This window comes from Actinia tenebrosa, unplaced genomic scaffold (assembly GCF_029948245.1).
Source record: "Actinia tenebrosa isolate PJP-AT-01 unplaced genomic scaffold, QUT_ActTen_1.0 PGA_scaffold4__44_contigs__length_22323623, whole genome shotgun sequence".
NCBI classification, from domain to species: Eukaryota; Metazoa; Cnidaria; class Anthozoa; order Actiniaria; family Actiniidae; genus Actinia; species Actinia tenebrosa.
The window spans coordinates 22,204,598-22,229,107 of NW_028292581.1; the positions used below are offsets into that span (position 1 = coordinate 22,204,598).

The 24,510-nt window shown below is 39.1% G+C and overlaps 1 protein-coding gene and 1 long non-coding RNA gene across 4 annotated transcripts in view; one reads left to right on the top strand and one right to left on the bottom strand.

The window, feature by feature from the left end:
• LOC116298455 (ectopic P granules protein 5 homolog) overlaps positions 1–24,510 on the bottom strand; it is a 58,956-nt gene that overhangs the window by 1,625 nt on the left and 32,821 nt on the right. For 2 of the 3 annotated variants that reach the window (XM_089037247.1, XM_089037246.1), the window contains exons 33-55: positions 24,117–24,194; positions 12,717–12,859; positions 12,544–12,590; positions 11,904–12,025; positions 9,924–10,109; positions 9,513–9,644; positions 9,112–9,193; positions 8,470–8,600; positions 7,911–8,097; positions 7,741–7,816; positions 6,581–6,684; positions 5,700–5,869; positions 4,855–4,920; positions 4,047–4,132; positions 3,645–3,741; positions 3,509–3,573; positions 3,161–3,250; positions 2,612–2,675; positions 2,197–2,341; positions 1,420–1,773; positions 718–850; positions 359–568; positions 23–134 (exon numbers count right to left, since the gene is read on the bottom strand). In XM_089037247.1, coding sequence (XP_088893373.1) covers positions 23–134; positions 359–568; positions 718–850; positions 1,420–1,773; positions 2,197–2,341; positions 2,612–2,675; positions 3,161–3,250; positions 3,509–3,573; positions 3,645–3,741; positions 4,047–4,132; positions 4,855–4,920; positions 5,700–5,869; positions 6,581–6,684; positions 7,741–7,816; positions 7,911–8,097; positions 8,470–8,600; positions 9,112–9,193; positions 9,513–9,644; positions 9,924–10,109; positions 11,904–12,025; positions 12,544–12,590; positions 12,717–12,859; positions 24,117–24,194 — 2,880 coding nt within the window. The remainder of the gene's footprint in view (positions 1–22; positions 135–358; positions 569–717; positions 851–1,419; positions 1,774–2,196; positions 2,342–2,611; positions 2,676–3,160; positions 3,251–3,508; positions 3,574–3,644; positions 3,742–4,046; positions 4,133–4,854; positions 4,921–5,699; positions 5,870–6,580; positions 6,685–7,740; positions 7,817–7,910; positions 8,098–8,469; positions 8,601–9,111; positions 9,194–9,512; positions 9,645–9,923; positions 10,110–11,903; positions 12,026–12,543; positions 12,591–12,716; positions 12,860–24,116; positions 24,195–24,510) is intronic. The other variant, XM_089037248.1, reaches the window with a different exon arrangement.
• LOC148907488 (uncharacterized) lies at positions 10,002–13,007 on the top strand. Its single transcript, XR_016121196.1, has 3 exons — positions 10,002–10,111; positions 10,739–10,802; positions 11,863–13,007. It is a non-coding gene; the product is annotated as an uncharacterized LOC148907488 (long non-coding RNA).

The window sequence follows — 24,510 nt, forward strand, 5'->3', positions numbered from 1 at the left end:
CGCATGCGTAGTAAATACTAACCCTGCTTGGTTCTCGAACATATCCCGGTGCTTTGGGGTCCAGTCTCAACAGAGCGTTGGAGGGAAGCTGGGCAAGAATGAAGGCTTCAAGTAATCGAGCAAAAAATCTGAAACTGTATTAAAGTCAGAGAAAATAATCGTTGTGAATAAACGGCGACAACGTGTCGGGGCAGCAACCTCGCTCGTGCCGTGCCTCCAAAGAGATCAAATTGCATCTCGCCCCAAATTACTTCCCACAATCCTATGCAACACGCAGTCGTTACCAGTCTCCCTCCTTTAAACAACAGAAAGTAAGAAAATGAAAGCGGAGAAAAAGGGAAAAGGTAGAGTAACCTACTTGACGGAGTAAGAAGACTTCTTGCCAAAGCCTATTGCACCCAATAGTCCTGATGAATCTTTATCTTCTCCTAACTGATGTAAGTTCGTTGCTAAGAACGACAGTTGCTTGGCAACTTCATTGAGTGGAGATCCAGAGAAATCTGCTTGTCGAATGCAGAGCTGTAGGATCTTATGCCAGAAGAGAGTTATTTTATATTCATTCTCTTTCCTGTGGTAAAAAAAAGAAAAAAGAAAAGCTCTGAATTTGTTTTATAGCGGTCTAAGTTGGGTTACCCTGGTATTTCTAGAGTCTTTCGCTTTTTGTCGCAGGTCAAAGGGAATGCGGGCTCAGAGAATGGGAATGACCAATCAGCTTACTTGATTTTCAAACGCCCGCACCAGTTAACGAGGTCTGATAGCACTGCCATTTCTTGGACTGCAGTTTGACATTGAGACAACCTCAAAAGTACATATGTGTAGAGAGTCAACATGGATGACTGGTGAAGACACTCTAAAAGAAGAAATACACCGTGAGATCATAGGCATCGTTTGATGCTATTTTTAGTTCGGATTTATTTTTGGAAAATAACCTGATTGGTTCAAAATCGCTTCAGGGAGTCGAATAGGCTTTTCAGTCCAAACAAAAAAAACAAAAAACAAAAAACAAAAAAAAAAATCACTATTATTTAAGTGTGTAGTCGTTCTAGCGCTTTCGCACTAATTGGGGACACTTTTCACTAACACGCACTACCACTACATTTAATATTCTATGCACACAACGCTCAACTCACATGTTGATTTTTACGGAGGGAGGAAACCAGAGAACCCGGAGAAAACCCTCATAGCATAGGAGAGAACAACACATCAAAGAAACTCAATTAACATGTGGCGACCGCAGGGCGGGAACCAGCGACCCGACCCGTTGGACTCACAGCGATGAAAGACGACAAAAAAAACATGAGTGATTATTAAAAATAGCATCAGAGTGCCGATGCATGATGGGCCACCGGGAGGGATTCCTTCCCTACCCCTCCCCCTACGGTAAAATATTGAGTAAATCGGTTTATGCTACCAACTCACCATTAATAAAAGAATCTTGTGAAAGCTCAGGAACAGAAAAACCAGGAACGATTTGGCTCCAGCCCACGTCCGCGCGTGTCCCAGTCCCCTCGGTCTGCGGGGAATGCCTGGCAAAAACTTCCTCGATTCCAGTCTCCAGTACCGACACCATAAAACCGATATTGGCGAGCGCACGACAAGAGGCTGGTATCGAAGCTAGGATGAACATTAATGATGTCGTTGATCTCAAGTAACTGAGAATAAAGTTGAGTACATGCGATGTCACGTGGTTCACAGGTGAACAATTATTTAGAAGGTTTAACGTCTCGGATAGCAGAAGACAGACCTCGGATTCTGTGCTGGAAGGATCGACGCCTGAAATCATGAGAAAACTCTTATTTTACAATAACTTACAAATTTCTTTCGTGCTGATTGGTTATTTTTTATCATCAATAAGAGGACAGACAGATAAAGCTGACGTCAACGAGCGCGCGCTCTTTCCGTTGGCTGTTGTGATCGCTAAAAATGAGAAGATTTTATCCTTTTTGTTATTGTAAAAAACAAATAGACATCAGTTTTTTTATGTGTCTGTCCTCTTATTGGCGATAAATTTCGTCGTCACATTGTCAAAGTAGTATGCGGATCCACACTAATTTGACAATGTGATGCTTATCTAAATCTCGTACCAAGTCCCCCGCGGGTTCTGTTTGGTTTGCGGTTGCACTGGTCGCCTGTTCCTTTGTACTGATCAGTGGTAACGCGGGCTCTTAGTAAAAAAGAAAAATTGTGTTCACTCACCTGAGCCTGCGACACTTTCAATGTCAGTGAGCATGAACATAACCACGGGAGGATAGAGGTCTGGAGCGAGGTTCGGATTGGACGAGCACTTAACCAATAGATTGACGATACTACTTATGTAGCACGCTCGTTTAGGAATAGCGTCCTGTTATGGATATTGAAACAGAAGTTTAGATGAGAGGAAAAAAAATCATAGTGCGTGATATCAGGATCCATCCAATCAGAGAGCTGGGTTAATACCGTCACAGTCACGGTCACACTGTCACGACACACACTACGTCACGTTCAGACTTTGCATAGCATGTCTATTTGATCTAAAAATAGAATCATTGGATGAGAACCTTGTTTCCGTGTCAAGGCCTGGTCGCTTTTCAAAATGGCTGCCACAGAGGGTTCTGAGATCAAAAAAAATTACCGGTTTTGTTTCCTGCATGGTTCCTGATTCTGTGACTAAGATTCCTGACGCGGCTCTTATTAATCTAGACAGAGGAAAACAAGATTATGACACCTGTGCAATAACCAGCATTAGTGCCTAGATACCCGTGCAATTACCAGCAATATGGTCTAGATACCTATGCAATTACCAGCAATAGGGCCTAGATACCCGTGCAATTACCAGCGATAGGGCCTAGATAGCAGTGCAATTACCAGCAATAGGGCCTAGATACCCGTGCAATTACCAGCAATAGGGCCTAGATACACGTGTAATTACCAGCGATAGGGCCTAGATAGCAGTGCAATTACCAGCAATAGGGCCTAGATACCCGTGCAATTACCAGCGATAGGGCCTAGATAGCAGTGCAATTACCAGCAATAGGGCCTAGATACCCGTGCAATTACCAGCAATAGGGCCTAGATACCCGTGTAATTACCAGCAATAGGGCCTAGATACCCGTGCAATTACCAGCAATAGGGCCTAGATACCCGTGTAATTACCAGCAATAGGGTCCAGATATTCCATTACCTGACTGCATGCCATATTGTAGAATTCCGCTGTAATATCAGTTCTGCATTACAATGTTCAACTTGCCAAGAAACTATTTGATCAAATGACCTGCAACAGGAAAACCGCGGATAAGCATTTGCATCTCCTAATATTCAAGGTACCAGGACCCAGCGTTTGCCACGCAAACCACAGGACCTTGCGGTTACTTGGTCCCAGGACCTCACGTCCTCTAGTTCCCAGGACCTTGCATATTTTTTCTCAGGACCTCACGTCTTAATTCTTCTAGGTCCAGGATCTCGCGACTCTTAGTTCTTACCTGCATTAGCGTTAAAAAGCGAGCATGTAAGAAAAAAATCGATAGAGTACCTGGTATCGATGTGCTCCCAAGGAAAGTAATGCGCTTTTTCCAGAAATGCCGGCAGCTCTGAACCCTGTGAACAGAAGAATCAGTTTAGCAACAGTTCAGTCCCCACACAAAAAATATACCCACCACGAGACTGACCTGTACTTCCACGATGCTCCTCTCATTGGTCAACATGATGAGCAGATGAAACAAAGACGTCAAAAATCTACTCAGGTTCCGAGGGGATTGGCTTTCGCTATGAAACGAAAGGAATAGAAAAATATTGAGCTTGAGATACCTGTGGTATATGTTTGAAAAACGGAGCGTGTATTTCCTGTGGAATTCGGTTTACAAAAGAACCTGGGGTTGGTGGTTCGTATCCTATTGGAAAAAAGGACAAAAGACGTGGCCACCATGTAAATGTGAATGGGGTTAATAAATTGGGTTACTTGTGTATGGATTGAAATAGACTGGGATGCATGCGGTGAACACCGGTTAATAAATTGGGTTTCCTGTGGTATGGATTGTAATGTACGGATAGATGGATATCTTGGATCTTACCAGTATGCTGCGATGACGTTACTCCATTCAATAAGAGGGAAGACACATCCTAAGAACTGGAAGCTCGTCTTACAGGTCTTGTGGAGCTATAGACACGAGAAAATATCAAATAAGCATCGCAGAAAAGAAAATTCTATCCGAGAAAATACAGAAAAAAACATAGAATAGAGAATGAGAGGGAACTGAGGCACCAGAAATTAAATACGACTTCAAATAAAAAAAAACAAAAGAAAAAAAAAGAAAAAAGAAAAAGAAAAGGATAAATGAGAAAACAAAATGTAGTGAATGAATGAAATTCAATGATGTCTCCACAGTGTGGCTTTGGTTATGAAGAGGAATTAAAATAAAACACGATATATAGACCCCTTGCAGCACGTCAGAATGCAGCTCAATTTGGAGGACATAATAGGTTTCCAATTCTCAAGAGATTGAAATTCTTTGTTTTGTCCTCCTTTTGAGCTCCTTTGAAGTCACATGCACGGGGACACTTACAAGGATGGGTTTTCACTATCACGTGATCAGCTGCATGCTATATAAGTTCCAAATGTCGATATTATCTCACGATATCCTTATATGGCAACCACAATATTTTGGTGCAATCACATGACAAGCTAATAGCGTTATTAGGTATTAGGTAATAGATTCACCACTTTCTATACATCGGTTCACTGGTCAAACCAAGCTAGTGCCCGAGGTTACCAGCTTCACATTTGAATCATCCTCAAAGTGACCTTGAAGCTTTGTGTTGGACAAGTAAACCAATGTATAGAGAGTGGTAAATATGGAAGAGAAACGTATGAATACAGACGTTAAGAGAAGTAATGGATCCGTCAACTGCGAGTGCGTCTGCTGTAGATTGGTCATGTTGGAAAAGCTGTGAGAAATAAGATACCCAGAAATAGACCTTAACAGAAGAAGAGAGTACAAGAAACTACTAGGAAGGGAGAGGTGGGGAGAAAATCTAAATGATCTTAAATGAAGAAGAGAGTACAAGACACCACTAAGAAGGGAGGGGTGGGGAGAAAATGTAAACGATCTTAAATGATGATGAGAGTACAAGACACCACTAAGCAGGGAGGGGTGGGGAGAAAATGTTAATGATCTTAAATGAACTAGAAGAAAGTACAAGACACTACTAGGAAGGGAGGGGTGGGGAGAAAATGTTAATGATTTAAATGAAGAAGAGAGTACAAGACACTACTAGGAAGGGAGGGGTGGGGAGAAAATGTTAATGATTTAAATGAAGAAGAGAGTACAAGACACTACTAGGAAGGGAGGGGTGGGGAGACAAACTAAGTAAGGTGGTAGAATAAGAGTTACATTACAACGAAGTATCATCATAATGCAGATGAGGTATCTTGAGACATTGCAATGCATAGTGTTAAATATATAACTTCCTTCCAATAAAGGATTGGTCATTGATTAGCGTGCTTCCGCTGCTTAAGCACTCAAGAAGCTAGAGTCTCACTTGGCTGCAGTCTTTGTTAATCAAGTAAAATTCAAATTTTTTTAACGAAATCTTTATTACATTGCGCACGCTACTCAATCACGTCAGCGTGCACCATCAATTTTTGGATGCAGCTACGCGCACGCTAAATAACCAATCAGAGCGCGCGTTATATGGTGGCTATGTTATAATGTATGACATTTTACCTCTAGCATGAGATCAATGTTGGATGGTGTCGGGTAGAAGTGGTTCCAAGGAAGACAGAAAAACTTCGAGTGATAAACACGACGAACATAATCCGGGATACCGGGCTTGACTAGTGACGTCACGAAGAATGACCAGAACAGGTTCATCATGCTGGAACCGCTGTGATCACCTAAAGAAGGGTACTGAGTGTCGTAACATTGAAATGGCTTCCCATAAGAATGGTTATTGTATGAGTGGGAAACATACGGTACTGACTTACAACACGTACACGGTACGACATGCCGTAACATTGAATTGGCTTCCCATAGGAATGGTTATCGTATGAGTGGAAAACATACGGTACTGACTTACAGTAGGTACACAGTACGACATCGGCCGTAACATTGAAGTGGCTTCCCATAGGAATGGTTATCGTATGAGTGGAAAACATACGGTACTGACTTACAGTAGGTACACAGAACGACATGCCGTAACATTGAAATGGCTTTCCATAGAAATGGTTATCGTATGAGTGGAAAACATACGGTACTGACTTACAGTAGGTACACAGTACGACATCGGCCGTCACATTGAAACGACTTCCCATTGGAATGGTTATCGTATGAGTGGGAAACATACGGTACTGACTTACAGTACATACACGGTACGACCTACCATATCATTGAAATGGCTTCATCGTCTTTCATCCAATCACAACCCGTAGTAGATCTAATCCACGTTTTTACTCCATTTCAGACCACATGTCATTTCATTGAGTATCATTTCTTTGTTTAACAGTTGTGCATGAGAAGACACGTGAATATGGATACCACTCAAACAAAGAATCTAGTGAATGACACGTGGTCTGAAATTGGAAAATATTATGGAAACATTTCCTTACTTGGGAAATATGTATTAAGGCAGGATATGGTGTCAGCGAACAGTGCTACCATGTCTGATGCCTGCGGCACTTCTGTCTCGTTCCAAGGAGCCACTGGTGGATTACTGAAACAAAATTGAACAATAGATTTTTACCCTATGGCCTCACATTCAAGTGCTTCAGGCATGGCGCCAAAAGGTCCATCGTAGCTTGTGTCAAGAGATGCAATTATCTGTTAGAAGACTAGTCTTGTAACATCGGTGGAGAACCGAGTAAGATATTGCAGTTAACGGGCAACTTGAATAAAACAGAAGGACGATCCCTCTTGTCGTCGTTGCCTCTTTGCACTGTTTTCACAGTCACGACAGGGTATGTCAATCAGAGTATGTAAAGGTCCGACCAGTTCATTTAATTGAAGGCAATCTATAGACCAATTGCAGCACGTCGGAATGCAGCTCAATTTGGAGGAGATAAGAGGTTTCAAATTCTCAGGAAGTTGAAATTCTTTTGTTTTGTCCTCCAAATTGAGCTGCTTTGACGTCACATGCAAGGGGTCTATTGAGCTGCTTTGACGTCACATACAAGGGGTCTATTGAGCTGCTTTGACGTCACATGCAAGTGGTCTATTGAGCTGCTTTGACGTCGCATGTAAGGGGTCTATTGAACTGCTTTGACGTCATATGCAAGGGGTCTATTGAGCTGCTTTGACATCATATGCAAGGGGTCTATTGAGCTGCTTTGACTTCATATGTAAGGGGTCTATTGAGCTGCTTTGACGTCATATGTAAGGGGTCTATTGAGCTCCTTTGACGTCGCATGTAAGGGGTCTATTGAACTGCTTTGACGTCATATGTAAGGGGTCTATTGAGCTGCTTTGACGTCACATGCAAGGGGTCTATTGAGCTCCTTTGACATCATATGTAAGGGGTCTATTGAGCTGCTTTGACGTGATATGTAATAGGTCTATTGAGCTGCTTTGACGTCACATGCAAGGGGTCTATTGAGCTGCTTTGACGTCACATGCAAGGGGTCTATTGAGCTGCTTTGACGTCACATGCAAGGGGTCTATTGAGCTGCTTTGACGTCACATGTAAGGGGTCTATTGCCCGGTTCCCCTGTCACAAGTGTAGTCTCGTTAAGCGCGTAGCAATGAAAACAGTGGTAATCAAGTAACTACTTACCCCTGGACAGGACTGTCTTGTGAACAAATCCATGGTTCAAAGGCTTCACATATCAACCTCCAATATCTTTCCATTCCTTAAAAAAGTTCAAACAAAAGCTGAGATAAACGCTCTTTATTTCACATACCTTGTGTTGCTTTGGTACAAACATCAAAGAGTGAGATATTTACCGCCTGTTGCGTCGGTCATCCGTCGAGCCGAACAAACCACGATCTTTTGACACATAAACCCGAGAAGAAAAGACAGTTGCTTGATGTATGGACGCCACAAGGTGTAAAGACCACCGGTCACGTGACCACCCAGTTCTGCACGCTGATTGGTGAAGTATTTGGTAAGCCAGACAAGTGTTTCCATAACCTAACCAATAGAAAAGGTGAGAAAAAAAGCTCGAAACTATTCTGGGTTATTCTTTTTCTTCTGATTATTTGATTTTTAACCTGAATTATTCGAATTTTCTGATTATTCAGACGATTTTAACTTGAATTATAGCGTTTTTTCTTAAAATTGAATTTTCCTTTTTTTTTAAAAATATTCAGATTACTATTACCATAAAAATAAATCCTATCAGTTTGCAATATTGTTTCATAAACACAAATTTGAATGTTATCCCACGAGTTCGCCACACGGCGCGTTCGATATATGAGGTGACGACTTTCACCCAAGAGTTTAGTTAACTAAGTTGCTATTTTTGTTTGTCATGTTCCTGACATGCGCAGTAATCCTATTTACCTGTTCATCTGCCAATACTGGCGCATGCGCGGGTGATTGTGAAGGCTGACCACCATCTTGGACAGGAACGCATCCAATACAAAACAGGAATCTTTCCCAGACATCAAGTGATAGACTGCGACTGCTGGAACCTATAAAGGAAGTGTTCTCTGATTGGTTTAACTGAAAGGACGTTATTTTCAGGGGGGAGGGTGGGGGTGGGGGTGGGTGGGAGGAGGAATCCTCAGGGTTTACTCTTCCCAAAAATGTAAGATGGAAATGTCACAAATGTATTGAGCAACCCTCGGCACAAGACCACAAAATATTTTTCACACAGGAAACCCATCAACTAGATCAGGTCAAACATATTATGGGAGTCATACCTTCACACAGGAAACCCATCAACTAGATCAGGTCCAACATATTATGGGAGTCATAACTTCACACAGGAAGCCCATCAACTAGATCAGGTCAAACATATTATGGGAGTCATACCTTCACACAGGAAACCCATCAACTAGATCAGGTCAAACATATTATGGGAGTCATACCTTCACACAGGAAACCCATCAACTAGATCAGGTCCAACATATTATGGGAGTCATAACTTCACACAGGAAGCCCATCAACTAGATCAGGTCCAACATAATATGAAAATCATACCTTCACACAGGTTTTGTAGTGTGCCACTGTATTGTTCGGGGAAATTATACATCAGAACTAACGACATATGTCGGAGATAGACCTACAAGGGATTACAGAAATATTAGAGACCTTTAGCAAGACGTTCTTGCTAGGTACCGCAAGCCTCAAACTGCAGTTCGACGTCAGGCGTTTTGCTTCAAACTTTCGACATTTAGCAAGACGTCATAACGAAGTTGTTGCTGGAAGAGCCGCCATATTGAATTTCAGTGCTGAGTGTTTCTCCGTGTTTGCGGGCGTATTTCTGGGCATGATCGCTAGCGGTTAGCAGTAAACCTGTTGCTAACGGTCTATTAAAAATGTGCGTCACGTGAAAATAACGTTATCTAAATAACAGTTTCCTATTGGTTGAAAGGACTTACCTCGCTTATTGCTTTAACTTGGGGGTCTGGTTCTAATCCCAGTGATTTAAGGGCTGTAAATACCGCAGAGGTCAGACGTGAACGTTCCATGAACGAGCTGTTTGGTGAAGAAAGCCACTTTTCCAAATCAAACTAAAGACAAATAAAATTCTTGCATTACAGTCACGCAAATAGTCACGCAATCACGATTTACTCTACAGGTATTTTTACTTGCCGATTGGGGGTTGCTTGATACCGTCACGTAAAGCTGTCATCCGCTAATGTGACATGTAACGCAACAATCCTTACCTTGGTGAGCAAACAAAGGTCAGGTCCTTTACTAATATAAGGGATATCCTGGGTACTAATGTTTAAACAAATGTCACGCAACGCTGTCACAGATGACGTGACACGTAACACAAGAAACCTCACCTTGGTCAGCAAGGAAAAGGCCAAGTCCCTGTCAGTAATCTGCATGACGTCATGATACATGGTGGTAAATTTCTCTGGGTTATCGATAGGACAGAAGTACGGTACGAGTAACATGGTGATGGACGTGTGTTCAAGAATGGCTGCGAGAAGCTGCTCTGTCTGACTGGCGTTGTTCAGGATAAATTCCTGTAGGTTAAAGAAAACGTTTTAATATTGTCATCGTTATATATACTTTACTATTGAATATAGCACGCTCTGGGCCACATGTGTTATTCCCTTGAGTATTATTTCTTTCTTTACTAGGAATGCTTTTCAGCTATGGTGCAATGTTTTCCCATTTCAGACCATGTGTCATTCCCTTGAGTATTATTTCTTTTTTAACTAGAAATGCTTTTCAGCTATGGTGCAATGTTTTCCCATTTCAGACCATGTTTCATTCCCTAGGGTATTATTTCTTTCTTAACTAGAAATGCTTTTCAGCTATGGTGCAATGTTTTCCCATTTCAGACCATGTGTCATTCCCTTGAGTATTATTTCTTTTTTAACTAGAAATGCTTTTCAGCTATGGTGCAATGTTTTCCCATTTCAGACCATGTGTCATTCCCTTGAGCATTTTCTCTTTTAAGCGATTGTTGACACTCAAACAAAGAATTTTATATCAATGGAGTTTGAAATGGGAAAACGTAATGTATGGGATTATCCCTAATCATAATTTACACCTAAATGTGAAAAGATTGCTAGATAAAAATTTAAGAAAAAAAAGTTTTGCAATTAGGTGTATATCAGCGAAGCGTTTTTCTACTGTCCTAATATAGGTTAAGGAGTTTGTCTTGGCATGCAACTCAGTACCTGCTCTACTACCTGCTACCTTACCTGCAAGTAAGTATTTCATATTATTTTCCTTCTTCATCAAAACATTTTTCGATTTTTTTTGGAGAGCTTACATTTTTTTCACGTATTCAGAAATTTCTTACGAAGGCAACATTATATATGAATTACTTTTTAAGAATAAAAGTGTATCTGTTTACAGTATTGAAATGACCAATAGAGTCCTTTGTTAGTTAAAGTACCTGTAACGTTAATAATTCTGACCAATAGGAAATGTTGTAAAATATAATAACAAAATGATTATGGTAAGAACAAGTAAAAACACAGACTAAAGAAGCAGAACAAGAAAACAGAAGCAAAGTGTATGGGTGAATAAAAAAGAATACTGTGACAGACAGACGAGACAGACAGACAGACAAGACAGACAGACAAGACAGACAGACAGACAGACGAGACAGACAAGACAGACAGACAGACAGACGAGAAAGACAAGACAGACAGACAAGACAGACAGACAGACGAGACAGACAAGACAGACAGACAAGACAGACAGACAAGACAGACAGACAAGACAGACAGACAGACAAGACAGACAGACAGACAAGACAGACAGATGAGACAGACAAGACAGACAGACAGACAAGACAGATAGACAGACAAGACAGACAGACAGACAAGACAGACAGACAGACAAGACAGACAGATAGACAGATAGACAGACAAGACAGACAGACAGACAAGACAAGACAAACAGACAATCAGACAAGACAGACAAGACAGACAGACAAGACAAACAGACAGACAAGACAAACAGACAGACAGACAAGACAGACAGACAGACAAGACAGACAGACAAGACAGACAAGACAGAAAGACAGAAAGACAGAAAGACAGACAGACAACACAGACAACACAGACAGACAGACAGACAAAAGTACACAGGCAAAACGTTTTTACACGGTGTTTGGTTTGCCTTGATATTTACTTCAAGCATAGTCTATTCAAGACCAAATGTTATGTATATTGTCTGGGTTCCCCACAAAAAGCACTCTAAGGATTGCCAGGGATAAATATAAAGATACTTCACAAATACGTCATACGTTCTTTACAGACACACTTACGTCACGAATACGTCACTGTTACGTCACGTACCTTTCCTAGGATCTCGACGCAAGAGGAGAAGAACTGAATGGTTGGTTGGAACCTGATGCAAGTCTCGTTCATGGCACCAGCCATCTGGTAGAACAGACTAGTACCGATATCTGTCAACAATTCTATGAAAATCACAAGGAAAACTTGTAAGAAGCCCGAGTAATAACACAGGGAGACCGACATGGTAGAACATATTAGTATATCAATATCAGTCAATAATTCTATGAAAATCACAAGGAAAACTTGTAAGAAGCCCGAGTAATAACACAGGGTGACCAACATAGTAGAACATATTAGTATATCGATGTCAGTCAGCAATTCTATGAAAATCACAAGGAAAACTTGTAAGAAGCCCGAGTAATAACACAGGGTGACCAACATAGTAGAACATATTAGTATATCAATGTCAGTCAACAATTCTATGAAAATCACAAGAAAAACTTGTAAGAAGCCCGAGTAATAACACAGGGTGACCAACATGGTAGAACATAATAGTATATCAATGTCAGTCAATAATTCTACAGAAAAACAAGAATTTTTTTTTTCTTAAAGCAAGATCCTGGTAGACTTAAACGTAACAATACTAACCCCGGAAGGAAGGGGCAATGAGTATATGTCACATAACTTCAGTTGGAATTACCTTTGATTCTTCGCTCTTGGGTTACCTGTGCCTTTTTAACCAAGCATCTGGAAGATACAATGTTTATCTTTTTAGCAAAACCTTGTGAGAGAATAAATTATAATCATGGGCTTCCTGTGTTATTTTCGGTTTTCGGTCACCACAGGAAGACCAACTATTTTTTGTCCACTTACGCGATAATTCGTTCAACGTAACCAGAAGCAGAGCAAACATCCATTGGAAAAGCCTGGAGAAAATTCTTGACCGTCTTGTCGTATTCTTCTCGGTTTTCATGGATTCTGTTGTCAACAACATGATGGTCGAATCTTGACATGAACTAAAAGAAAAGAAAATCGGACAGTTTTCGTATCAAGTCGTTTGGACTCATGCAAAACTCGTATCACTGTCGGAAAATGTAAGACTACTTCATTATCGTTTCTTAACTTGAGCCAAAAGGAAATAAAGTCGGGCAGTTGTCGTATCAAGTCCTTTGAACTCTTGCAATATTCGTATCGCTGTCGGAAAATGTACAACAATGCAAATAAATAGCAAATAAAAGTGAATCTAAAAAAGACAGGTGCGGGGCAGGGCACTCTGTCAGAGTATATATACATAAGATCAACATCAGATACCATAGGGAAATTATATAGGAAAACAAAAACGCGCGCAAAAAAAATGTTCTATTGCATTTTTCATTGATTTTATTTGCTCTTTCGCCTTTAAGAGAACATTATCTTGATCTCGAATTTAAAAAATAATTAATTATTTAATTTTTCCGATTTTATTTTCACCATTCATTTTAATCTAAATTGGGCTCTCTGTGGAAATGATAATAGCAAACAGTACTAGCTATTTGGAATCAAAAATATGAATTTTAAAAATACCTAACCGTTAGGAGATCGTTACATGAAATACCTAACGGTTAGGAGATCGTTACTTCAAATACCTAACCGTTAGGAGATCGATACTTGAAATACCTAACCATTAGGAGATCGTTACATGAAATACCTAACCATTAGGAGATCGTTACTTGAAATACCTAACCGTTAGGGGATCGTTACTTGAAATACCTAACCATTAGGAGATCGCTACTTGAAATACCTAACCATTAGGAGATCGATCCTTGAAATACCTAACTATTAGGAGATCGATACTTGAAATACCTAACCGTTAGGAGATCGTTACATGAAATACCTAACCGTTAGGAGATCGTTACATGAAATACCTAACCCTTAGGAGATCGATCCTTGAAATACCTAACCATTAGGACATCGATACTTGAAATACCTAACCGTTAGGAGATCGATACTTGAAATACCTAACCGTTAGGAGATCGATACTTGAAATACCTAACCATTAGGAGATCGATACTTGAAATACCTAACCGTTAGGAGATCGATACTTCAAATACCTAACCATTAGGAGACTGTTACTTGAAATACCTAACCGTTAGGATATCGATACTTGAAATACCTAACCATTAGGAGATCGATACTTGAAATACCTAACCGTTAGGAGATCGATACTTGAAATACCTAACGGTTAGGAGATCGATACTTAAAATACCTAACCATTAGGAGATCGATACTTGAAATACCTAACCATTAGGAGATCGATACTTCAAATACCTAACGGTTAGGAGATCGATACTTGAAATACCTAACCATTAGGAGATCGATACTTGAAATACCTAACCATTAGGAGATCGATACTTCAAATACCTAACCATTAGGAGACTGTTACTTGAAATACCTAACCGTTAGGAGATCGATACTTGAAATACCTAACCATTAGGAGATCGATACTTGAAATACCTAACCGTTAGGAGATCGATACTTGAAATACCTAACGGTTAGGAGATCGATACTTAAAATACCTAACCATTAGGAGATCGATACTTGAAATACCTAACCATTAGGAGATCGATACTTGAAATACCTAACGGTTAGGAGATCGATACTTGAAATACCTAACCATTAGGAGATCGATACTTGAAATACCTAACCATTAGGAGATCGATACTTGAAATACCTAACCGTTAGGAGATCGATACTTGAAATACCTAACGGTTAGGAGATCGATACTTTAAATACCTAACCATTAGGACATCGTTACGTGAAATACCTAACGGTTAGGAGATCGATACTTCAAATACCTAAACATTAGGAGACTGTTACTTGAAATACCTAACCATTAGGAGATCGATACTTGAAATACCTAACCATTAGGAGATTGATACTTGAAATACCTAACGGTTAGGAGATCGATACTTCAAATACCTAACCATTAGGAGATCGATACTTGAAATACCTAACCATTAGGAGATCGATACTTGAAATACCTAACCATTAGGAGATCGATACTTGAAATACCTAACGGTTAGGAGATCGATACTTGAAATACCTAACCATTAGGAGATCGATACTTGAAATACCTAACCATTAGGAGATCGATACTTGAAATACCTAACCATTAGGAGATCGATACTTGAAATACCTAACCATTAGGAGATCGATACTTGAAATACCTAACCATTAGGAGATCGATACTTGAAATACCTAACCGTTAGGAGATCGATACTTGAAATACCTAACCATTAGGAGATCGTTACTTCAAATACCTAACCGTTAGGAGATCGTTACGTGAAATACTAACCATTAGGAGATCGTTACTTGAAATACCTAACCGTTAGGAGATCGATACTTGAAATACCTAACCATTAGGAGATCGATACTTGAAATACCTAACCGTTAGGAGATCGATACTTGAAATACCTAACCGTTAGGTGATCGTTACTTCAAATACCTAACCGTTAGGAGATCGTTACGTGAAATACCTAACCGTTAGGAGATCGTTACATGAAATACCTAACCGTTAGGAGATCGTTACATGAAATACCTAACCGTTAGGAGATCGTTACATGAAATACCTAACCGTTAGGAGATCGTTACTTGAAATACCTAACCGTTAGGAGATCGTTACGTGAAATACCTAACCGTTAGGAGATCGTTACGTGAAATACCTAACCGTTAGGAGATCGTTACATGAAATACCTAACCGTTAGGAGATCGTTACATGAAATACCTAACCGTTAGGAGATCGTTACTTGAAATACCTAACCGTTAGGTGATCGTTACTTGAAATACCTAACCATTAGGAGATCGTTACTTGAAATGCCTAACCGTTAGGGGATCGTTACTTGAAATACCTAACCATTAGGAGATCGTTACTTGAAATGCCTAACCATTAGGAGATCGTTACTTGAAATACCTAACCATTAGGAGATCGATCCTTGAAATACCTAACCATTAGGAGATCGATACTTGAAATACCTAACCGTTAGGAGATCGTTACATGAAATACCTAACCGATAGGAGATCGTTACATGAAATACCTAACCCTTAGGAGATCGTTACTTGAAATACCTAACCGTTAGGAGATCGTTACGTGAAATACCTAACCGTTAGGAGATCGTTACATGAAATACCTAACCGTTAGGAGATCGTTACTTGAAATACCTAACCGTTAGGAGATCGTTACTTGAAATACCTAACCATTAGGAGATCGTTACTTGAAATACCTAACCGTTAGGAGATCGTTACTTGAAATACCTAACCATTAGGAGATCGTTACTTGAAATGCCTAACCATTAGGAGATCGTTACTTGAAATACCTAACCATTAGGAGATCGATCCTTGAAATACCTAACCGTTAGGAGATCGATACTTGAAATACCTAACCGTTAGGAGATCGTTACATGAAATACCTAACCGATAGGAGATCGTTACATCAAATACCTAACCCTTAGGAGATCGTTACTTGAAATACCTAACCCTTAGGAGATCGTTACTTGAAATACCTAACCGTTAGGAGATCGTTACTTGAAATACCTAACCGTTAGGAGATCGTTACATGAAATACCTAACCGTTAGGAGATCGTTACATGAAATACCTAACCGTTAGGAGATCGTTACTTGAAATACCTAACCGTTAGGGGATCGTTACTTGAAATACCTAACCATTAGGAGATCGTTACTTGAAATGCCTAACCGTTAGGGGATCGTTACTTGAAATACCTAACCATTAGGAGATCGTTACTTGAAATGCCTAACCATTAGGAGATCGTTACTTGAAATACCTAACCGATAGGAGATCGATCCTTGAAATACCTAACCATTAGGAGATCGATACTTGAAATACCTAACCGTTAGGAGATCGTTACATGAAATACCTAACCGATAGGAGATCGCTACATGAAATACCTAACCCTTAGGAGATCGATTCTTGAAACACCTAACCATTAGGACATCGATACTTGAAATACCTAACCGTTAGGAGATCGATACTTGAAATACCTAACGGTTAGGAGATCGATACTTGAAATACCTAACCATTAGGAGATCGATACTTGAAATACCTAACCATTACGAGATCGATACTTGAAATACCTAACGGTTAGGAGATCGATACTTTAAATACCTAACCATTAGGACATCGTTACGTGAAATACCTAACCATTAGGAGATCGATACTTCAAATACCTAACCATTAGGAGATAGTTACTTGAAATACCTAACCGTTAGGAGATCGATACTTGAAATACCTAACCATTAGGAGATTGATACTTGAAATACCTAACGGTTAGGAGATCGATACTTGAAATACCTAACCATTAGGAGATCGATACTTGAAATACCTAACCATTAGGAGATCGATACTTGAAATACCTAACCATTAGGAGATCGATACTTGAAATACCTAACGGTTAGGAGATCGATACTTGAAATACCTAACCATTAGGAGATCGATACTTGAAATACCTAACCATTAGGAGATCGATACTTGAAATACCTAACCATTAGGAGATCGATACTTGAAATACCTAACCCTTAGGAGATCGATACTTGAAATACCTAACCATTAGGAGATCGATACTTGAAATACCTAACCATTAGGAGATCGATACTTGAAATACCTAACCATTAGGAGATCGTTACTTCAAATACCTAACCGTTAGGAGATCGTTACGTGAAATACTAACCATTAGGAGATCGTTACTTGAAATACCTAACCGTTAGGAGATCGATACTTGAAATACCTAACCATTAGGAGATCGATACTTGAAATACCTAACCGTTAGGAGATCGATACTTCAAATACCTAACCGTTAGGTGATCGTTACTTGAAATATCTAACCGTTAGGAGATCGTTACTTGAAATACCTAACCGTTAGGAGATCGTTACTTGAAATACCTAACCGTTAGGAGATCGTTACATGAAATACCTAACAATTAGGAGATCGTTACATAAAATACCTAACCGTTAGGAGATCGTTACATGAAATACCTAACCGTTAGGAGATCGTTACTTGAAATACCTAACCGTTAGGAGATCGTTACGTGAAATACCTAACCGTTAGGAGATCGTTACTTGAAATACCTAACCGTTAGGAGATCGTTACATGAAATACCTAACCGTTAGGAGATCGTTACATGAAATACCTATCCGTTAGGAGATCGTTACTTGAAATACCTAACCGTTAGGGAATCGTTACTTGAAATACCTAACCATTAGGAGATCGTTACTTGAAATGCCTAACCGTTAGGGGATCGTTACTTGAAATACCTAACCATTAGGAGATCGTTACTTGAAATACCTAACCATTAGGAGATCGTTACTTGAAATACCTAACCATTAGGAGATCGATACTTGAAATACCTAACCGTTAGGAGATCGATACTTGAAATACCTAACCGTTAGGAGATCGTTACATGAAATACCTAACCGATAGGAGATCGTTACATGAAATACCTAACCCTTAGGACATCGATCCTTGAAATACCTAACCATTAGGACATCGATACTTGAAATACCTAACCGTTAGGAGATCGATACTTGAAATACCTAACGGTTAGGAGATCGATACTTGAAATACCTAACCATTAGGAGATGGATACTTGAAATACCTAACCATTAGGAGATCGATACTTGAAATACCTAACGATTAGGAGATCGATACTTGAAATACCTAACCATTAGGAGATCGATACTTGAAATACCTAACCATTAGGAGATCGATACTTGAAATACCTAACCGTTAGGAGATCGATACTTGAAATACCTTACGGTTAGGAGATCGATACTTGAAATACCTAACCATTAGGACATCGTTACGTGAAATACCTAACCATTAGGAGATCGATACTTCAAATACCTAACCATTAGGAGACTGTTACTTGAAATACCTAACCGTTAGGAGATCGATACTTGAAATACCTAACCATTAGGAGATTGATACTTGAAATACCTAACGGTTAGGAGATCGATACTTAAAATACCTAACCATTAGGAGATCGATACTTGAAATACCTAACCATTAGGAGATCGATACTTGAAATACCTAACCGTTAGGAGATCGATACTTGAAATACCTAACCATTAGGAGATCGATACTTGAAATACCTAACCATTAGGAGATCGATACTTGAAATACCTAACCGTTAGGAGATCGATACTTGAAATACCTAACCATTAGGAGATCGATACTTGAAATACCTAACCATTAGGAGATCGTTACATGAAATACCTAACCGTTAGGAGATCGATACTTGAAATACCTAACCATTAGGAGATCGATACTTGAAATACCTAACCATTAGGAGATCGATACTTGAAATACCTAAAGGTTAGGAGATCGATACTTGAAATACCTAAAGGTTAGGAGATCGATACTTGAAATACCTAACCATTAGGAGATCGATACTTGAAATACCTAACCATTAGGAGATCGATACTTGAAATACCTAACCATTAGGAGATCGTTACTTGAAATACCTAACCATTAGGAGATCGTTACGTAAAATACCTAACCGTTAGGAGATCGTTACATGAAATACCTAACCGTTAGGAGATCGTTACTTGAAATACCTAACCATTAGGAGATCGATACTTGAAATACCTAACCATTACGAGATCGATACTTGAAATACCTAACCATTAGGAGATCGATACTTGAAATACCTAACCATTAGGAGATCGATACTTGAAATACCTAACCATTAGGAGATCGATACTTGAAATACATAACCATTAGGAGATCGATACTTGAAATACCTAACCGTTAGGAGATCGATACTTGAAATACCTAACCATTAGGAGATCGTTACTTCAAATACCTAACCGTTAGGAGATCGTTACGTGAAATACTAACCATTAGGAGATCGATACTTGAAATACCTAACGGTTAGGAGATCGATACTTGAAATACCTAACCATTAGGAGATGGATACTTGAAATACCTAACCATTAGGAGATCGATACTTGAAATACCTAACGGTTAGGAGATCGATACTTGAAATACCTAACCATTAGGAGATCGATACTTGAAATACCTAACCATTAGGAGATCGATACTTGAAATACCTAACCGTTAGGAGATCGATACTTGAAATACCTTACGGTTAGGAGATCGATACTTGAAATACCTAACCATTAGGACTTCGTTACGTGAAATACCTAACCATTAGGAGATCGATACTTCAAATACCTAACCATTAGGAGACCGTTACTTGAAATACCTAACCGTTAGGAGATCGATACTTGAAATACCTAACCATTAGGAGATTGATACTTGAAATACCTAACGGTTAGGAGATCGATACTTAAAATACCTAACCATTAGGAGATCGATACTTGAAATACCTAACCATTAGGAGATCGATACTTGAAATACCTAACGGTTAGGAGATCGATACTTGAAATACCTAACGGTTAGGAGATCGATACTTGAAATACCTAACCGTTAGGAGATCGATACTTGAAATACCTAACCATTAGGAGATCGATACTTGAAATACCTAACCGTTAGGAGATTGATACTTGAAATACCTAACCATTAGGAGATCGATACTTGAAATACCTAACCATTAGGAGATCGATACTTGAAATACCTAAAGGTTAGGAGATCGATACTTGAAATACCTAACCATTAGGAGATCGATACTTGAAATACCTAACCATTAGGAGATCGATACTTGAAATACCTAAAGGTTAGGAGATCGATACTTGAAATACCTAAAGGTTAGGAGATCGATACTTGAAATACCTAACCATTAGGAGATCGATACTTGAAATACCTAACCATTAGGAGATCGATACTTGAAATACCTAACCATTAGGAGATCGATACTTGAAATACCTAAAGGTTAGGAGATCGATACTTGAAATACCTAAAGGTTAGGAGATCGATACTTGAAATACCTAACCATTAGGAGATCGATACTTGAAATACCTAACCATTAGGAGATCGATACTTGAAATACCTAACCATTAGGAGATCGTTACTTGAAATACCTAACCATTAGGAGATCGTTACGTAAAATACCTAACCGTTAGGAGATCGTTACATGAAATACCTAACCGTTAGGAGATCGTTACTTGAAATACCTAACCATTAGGACATCGATACTTGAAATACCTAACCATTAGGAGATCGATACTTGAAATACCTAACCATTAGGAGATCGATACTTGAAATACCTAACCATTAGGAGATCGATACTTGAAATACCTAACCATTAGGAGATCGATACTTGAAATACCTAACCATTAGGAGATCGATACTTGAAATACCTAACCGTTAGGAGATCGATACTTGAAATACCTAACCATTAGGAGATCGTTACTTCAAATACCTAACCGTTAGGAGATCGTTACGTGAAATACTAACCATTAGGAGATCGTTACTTGAAATACCTAACCGTTAGGAGATCGATACTTGAAATACCTAACCATTAGGAGATCGATACTTGAAATACCTAACCGTTAGGAGATCGATACTTGAAATACCTAACCGTTAGGTGATCGTTACTTGAAATACCTAACCATTAGGAGATCGTTACTTGAAATACCTAACCGTTAGGAGATCGTTACGTGAAATACCTAACCGTTAGGAGATCGTTACATGAAATACCTAACCGTTAGGAGATCGTTACATGAAATACCTAACCGTTAGGAGATCGTTACATGAAATACCTAACCGTTAGGAGATCGTTACTTGAAATACCTAACCCTTAGGAGATCGTTACGTGAAATACCTAACCCTTAGGAGATCGTTACGTGAAATACCTAACCGTTAGGAGATCGTTACATGAAATACCTAACCGTTAGGAGATCGTTACGTGAAATACCTAACCGTTAGGAGATCGTTACTTGAAATACCTAACCGTTAGGGAATCGTTACTTGAAATATCTAACCATTAGGAGATCGTTACTTGAAATGCCTAACCGTTAGGGGATCGTTACTTGAAATACCTAACCATTAGGAGATCGATACTTGAAATGCCTAACCATTAGGAGATCGATACTTGAAATACCTAACCATTAGGAGATCGATACTAGAAATACCTAACCATTAGGAGATCGATACTTGAAATACCTAACCGTTAGGAGATCGTTACATGAAATACCTAACCGATAGGAGATCGTTACATGAAATACCTAACCCTTAGGAGATCGATACTTGAAATACCTAACCATTAGGACATCGATACTTGAAATACCTAACCGTTAGGAGATCGATACTTGAAATACCTAACGGTTAGGAGATCGATACTTGAAATACCTAACCATTAGGAGATCGATACTTGAAATACCTAACCATTAGGAGATCGATACTTCAAATACCTAACCATTAGGAGATCGTTACTTGAAATACCTAACCGTTAGGAGATCGATACTTGAAATACCTAACCATTAGGAGATCGATACTTGAAATACCTAACCGTTAGGAGATCGATACTTGAAATACCTAACGGTTAGGAGATCGATACTTGAAATACCTAACCATTAGGACATCGATACTTGAAATACCTAACCATTAGGAGATCGATACTTGAAATACCTAACGGTTAGGAGATCGATACTTGAAATACCTAACCATTAGGAGATCGATACTTGAAATACCTAACCATTAGGAGATCGATACTTGAAATACCTAACCGTTAGGAGATCGATACTTGAAATACCTAACGGTTAGGAGATCGATACTTGAAATACCTAACCATTAGGACATCGTTACGTGAAATACCTAACCATTAGGAGATCGATACTTCAAATACCTAACCATTAGGAGACTGTTACTTGAAATACCTAACCCTTAGGAGATCGATACTTGAAATACCTAACCATTAGGAGATTGATACTTGAAATACCTAACGGTTAGGAGATCGATACTTGAAATACCTAACCATTAGGAGATCGATACTTGAAATACCTAACCATTAGGAGATCGATACTTGAAATACCTAACCATTAGGAGATCGATACTTGAAATACCTAAAGGTTAGGAGATCGATACTTGAAATACCTAAAGGTTAGGAGATCGATACTTGAAATACCTAACCATTAGGAGATCGATACTTGAAATACCTAACCATTAGGAGATCGATACTTGAAATACCTAACCATTAGGAGATCGTTACTTGAAATACCTAACCATTAGGAGATCGTTACGTGAAATACCTAACCGTTAGGAGATCGTTACGTGAAATACCTAACCGTTAGGAGATCGTTACTTGAAATACCTAACCATTAGGAGATCGATACTTGAAATACCTAACCCTTAGGACATCGATACTTGAAATACCTAACCATTAGGAGATCGATACTTGAAATACCTAACCATTAGGAGATCGACACTTGAAATACCTAACCATTAGGAGATCGATACTTGAAATACCTAACCATTAGGAGATCGATACTTGAAATACCTAACCATTAGGAGATCGTTACTTGAAATACCTAACCATTAGGAGATCGTTACATGAAATACCTAACCGTTAGGGGATCGTTACTTGAAATACCTAACCATTAGGAGATCGTTACTTATCGAAAATACATGTCATACAGGGAAGTATTCAATTGCATTAAAGTGCTACTACGACGAAAATCGCTCAAACTTGGATTCAGCTGAAACTTCCTAAGAACACTCTTTAAAGGTCCAATAATTACTGTATGAAGTGTTTTCTCGATATTCAGGACGAAAGTATGATATTTTTACGATTATTTTTTGGAGTCTGTGACGTCATACACTCAACATCGAACATCGGTCCATACATTTCTTTGTAGTTTATGATCAAAATATCAGTAGTAAAGGGAGAAAGAAATACCCAAACACCCCAAAATATAAATTATAGTCACAAGTAATGTGAAATAAGCACATTAGCCACCCTTTGGGCTTCATAGGAATAAAATAAATTAAGGATTTATATACAAAGAAATATATGTAGCAATGTTTGATGTTGAGTGTATGACGTCACAGACCCCAAAAAATAATCGTAAAAATATCATACTTTCGTACTGAATATCGAGAAAACACTTCATACGGTGATTATTGGACCTTTAAAGAGTATTTTTAGGAAGTTTCAGCTGAATCCAAGTTTGAGCGATTTTCGTCGTAGTAGCACTTTAAGTATAGGTTTGAAAGGTTAAAAGTATCGAAAATGGGGAAATATGTAAAAATCGCCATACATTTAGAAGAAAATGGGTACTTTTTTGTCTCGTAATGTGTTCGGCTTTCAGTCGCCAATACGTACCTGTAGTGTGATGGTTGCTGGTCCAGAACATACGTCACTCGCTTTGAATTTACTACGACATGGAACCTGCTTTACCAGCTAAAAATAGAAAATATATATGGTGATGATGGTGATGATGATGACGATGATACATAATGATGATGATGATGGCGATGATGGATGGATGATGGTCGTGATGATGATGATGATGATACGTGATGATGATGGTGATGATGATGGTGGTGGTGGTGATGATGATGGAGGTTGATGATGATTGATGATGATGATGGTGATGATGATGGTGATGAAGGATGGATGATGGTCGTGCTGGTGATGGAGACGATGGGTGGATGGATAATGATGGATGATGAAGATAGATGGATGATGACGATGGTAATGAAGATTATTGTTCGAT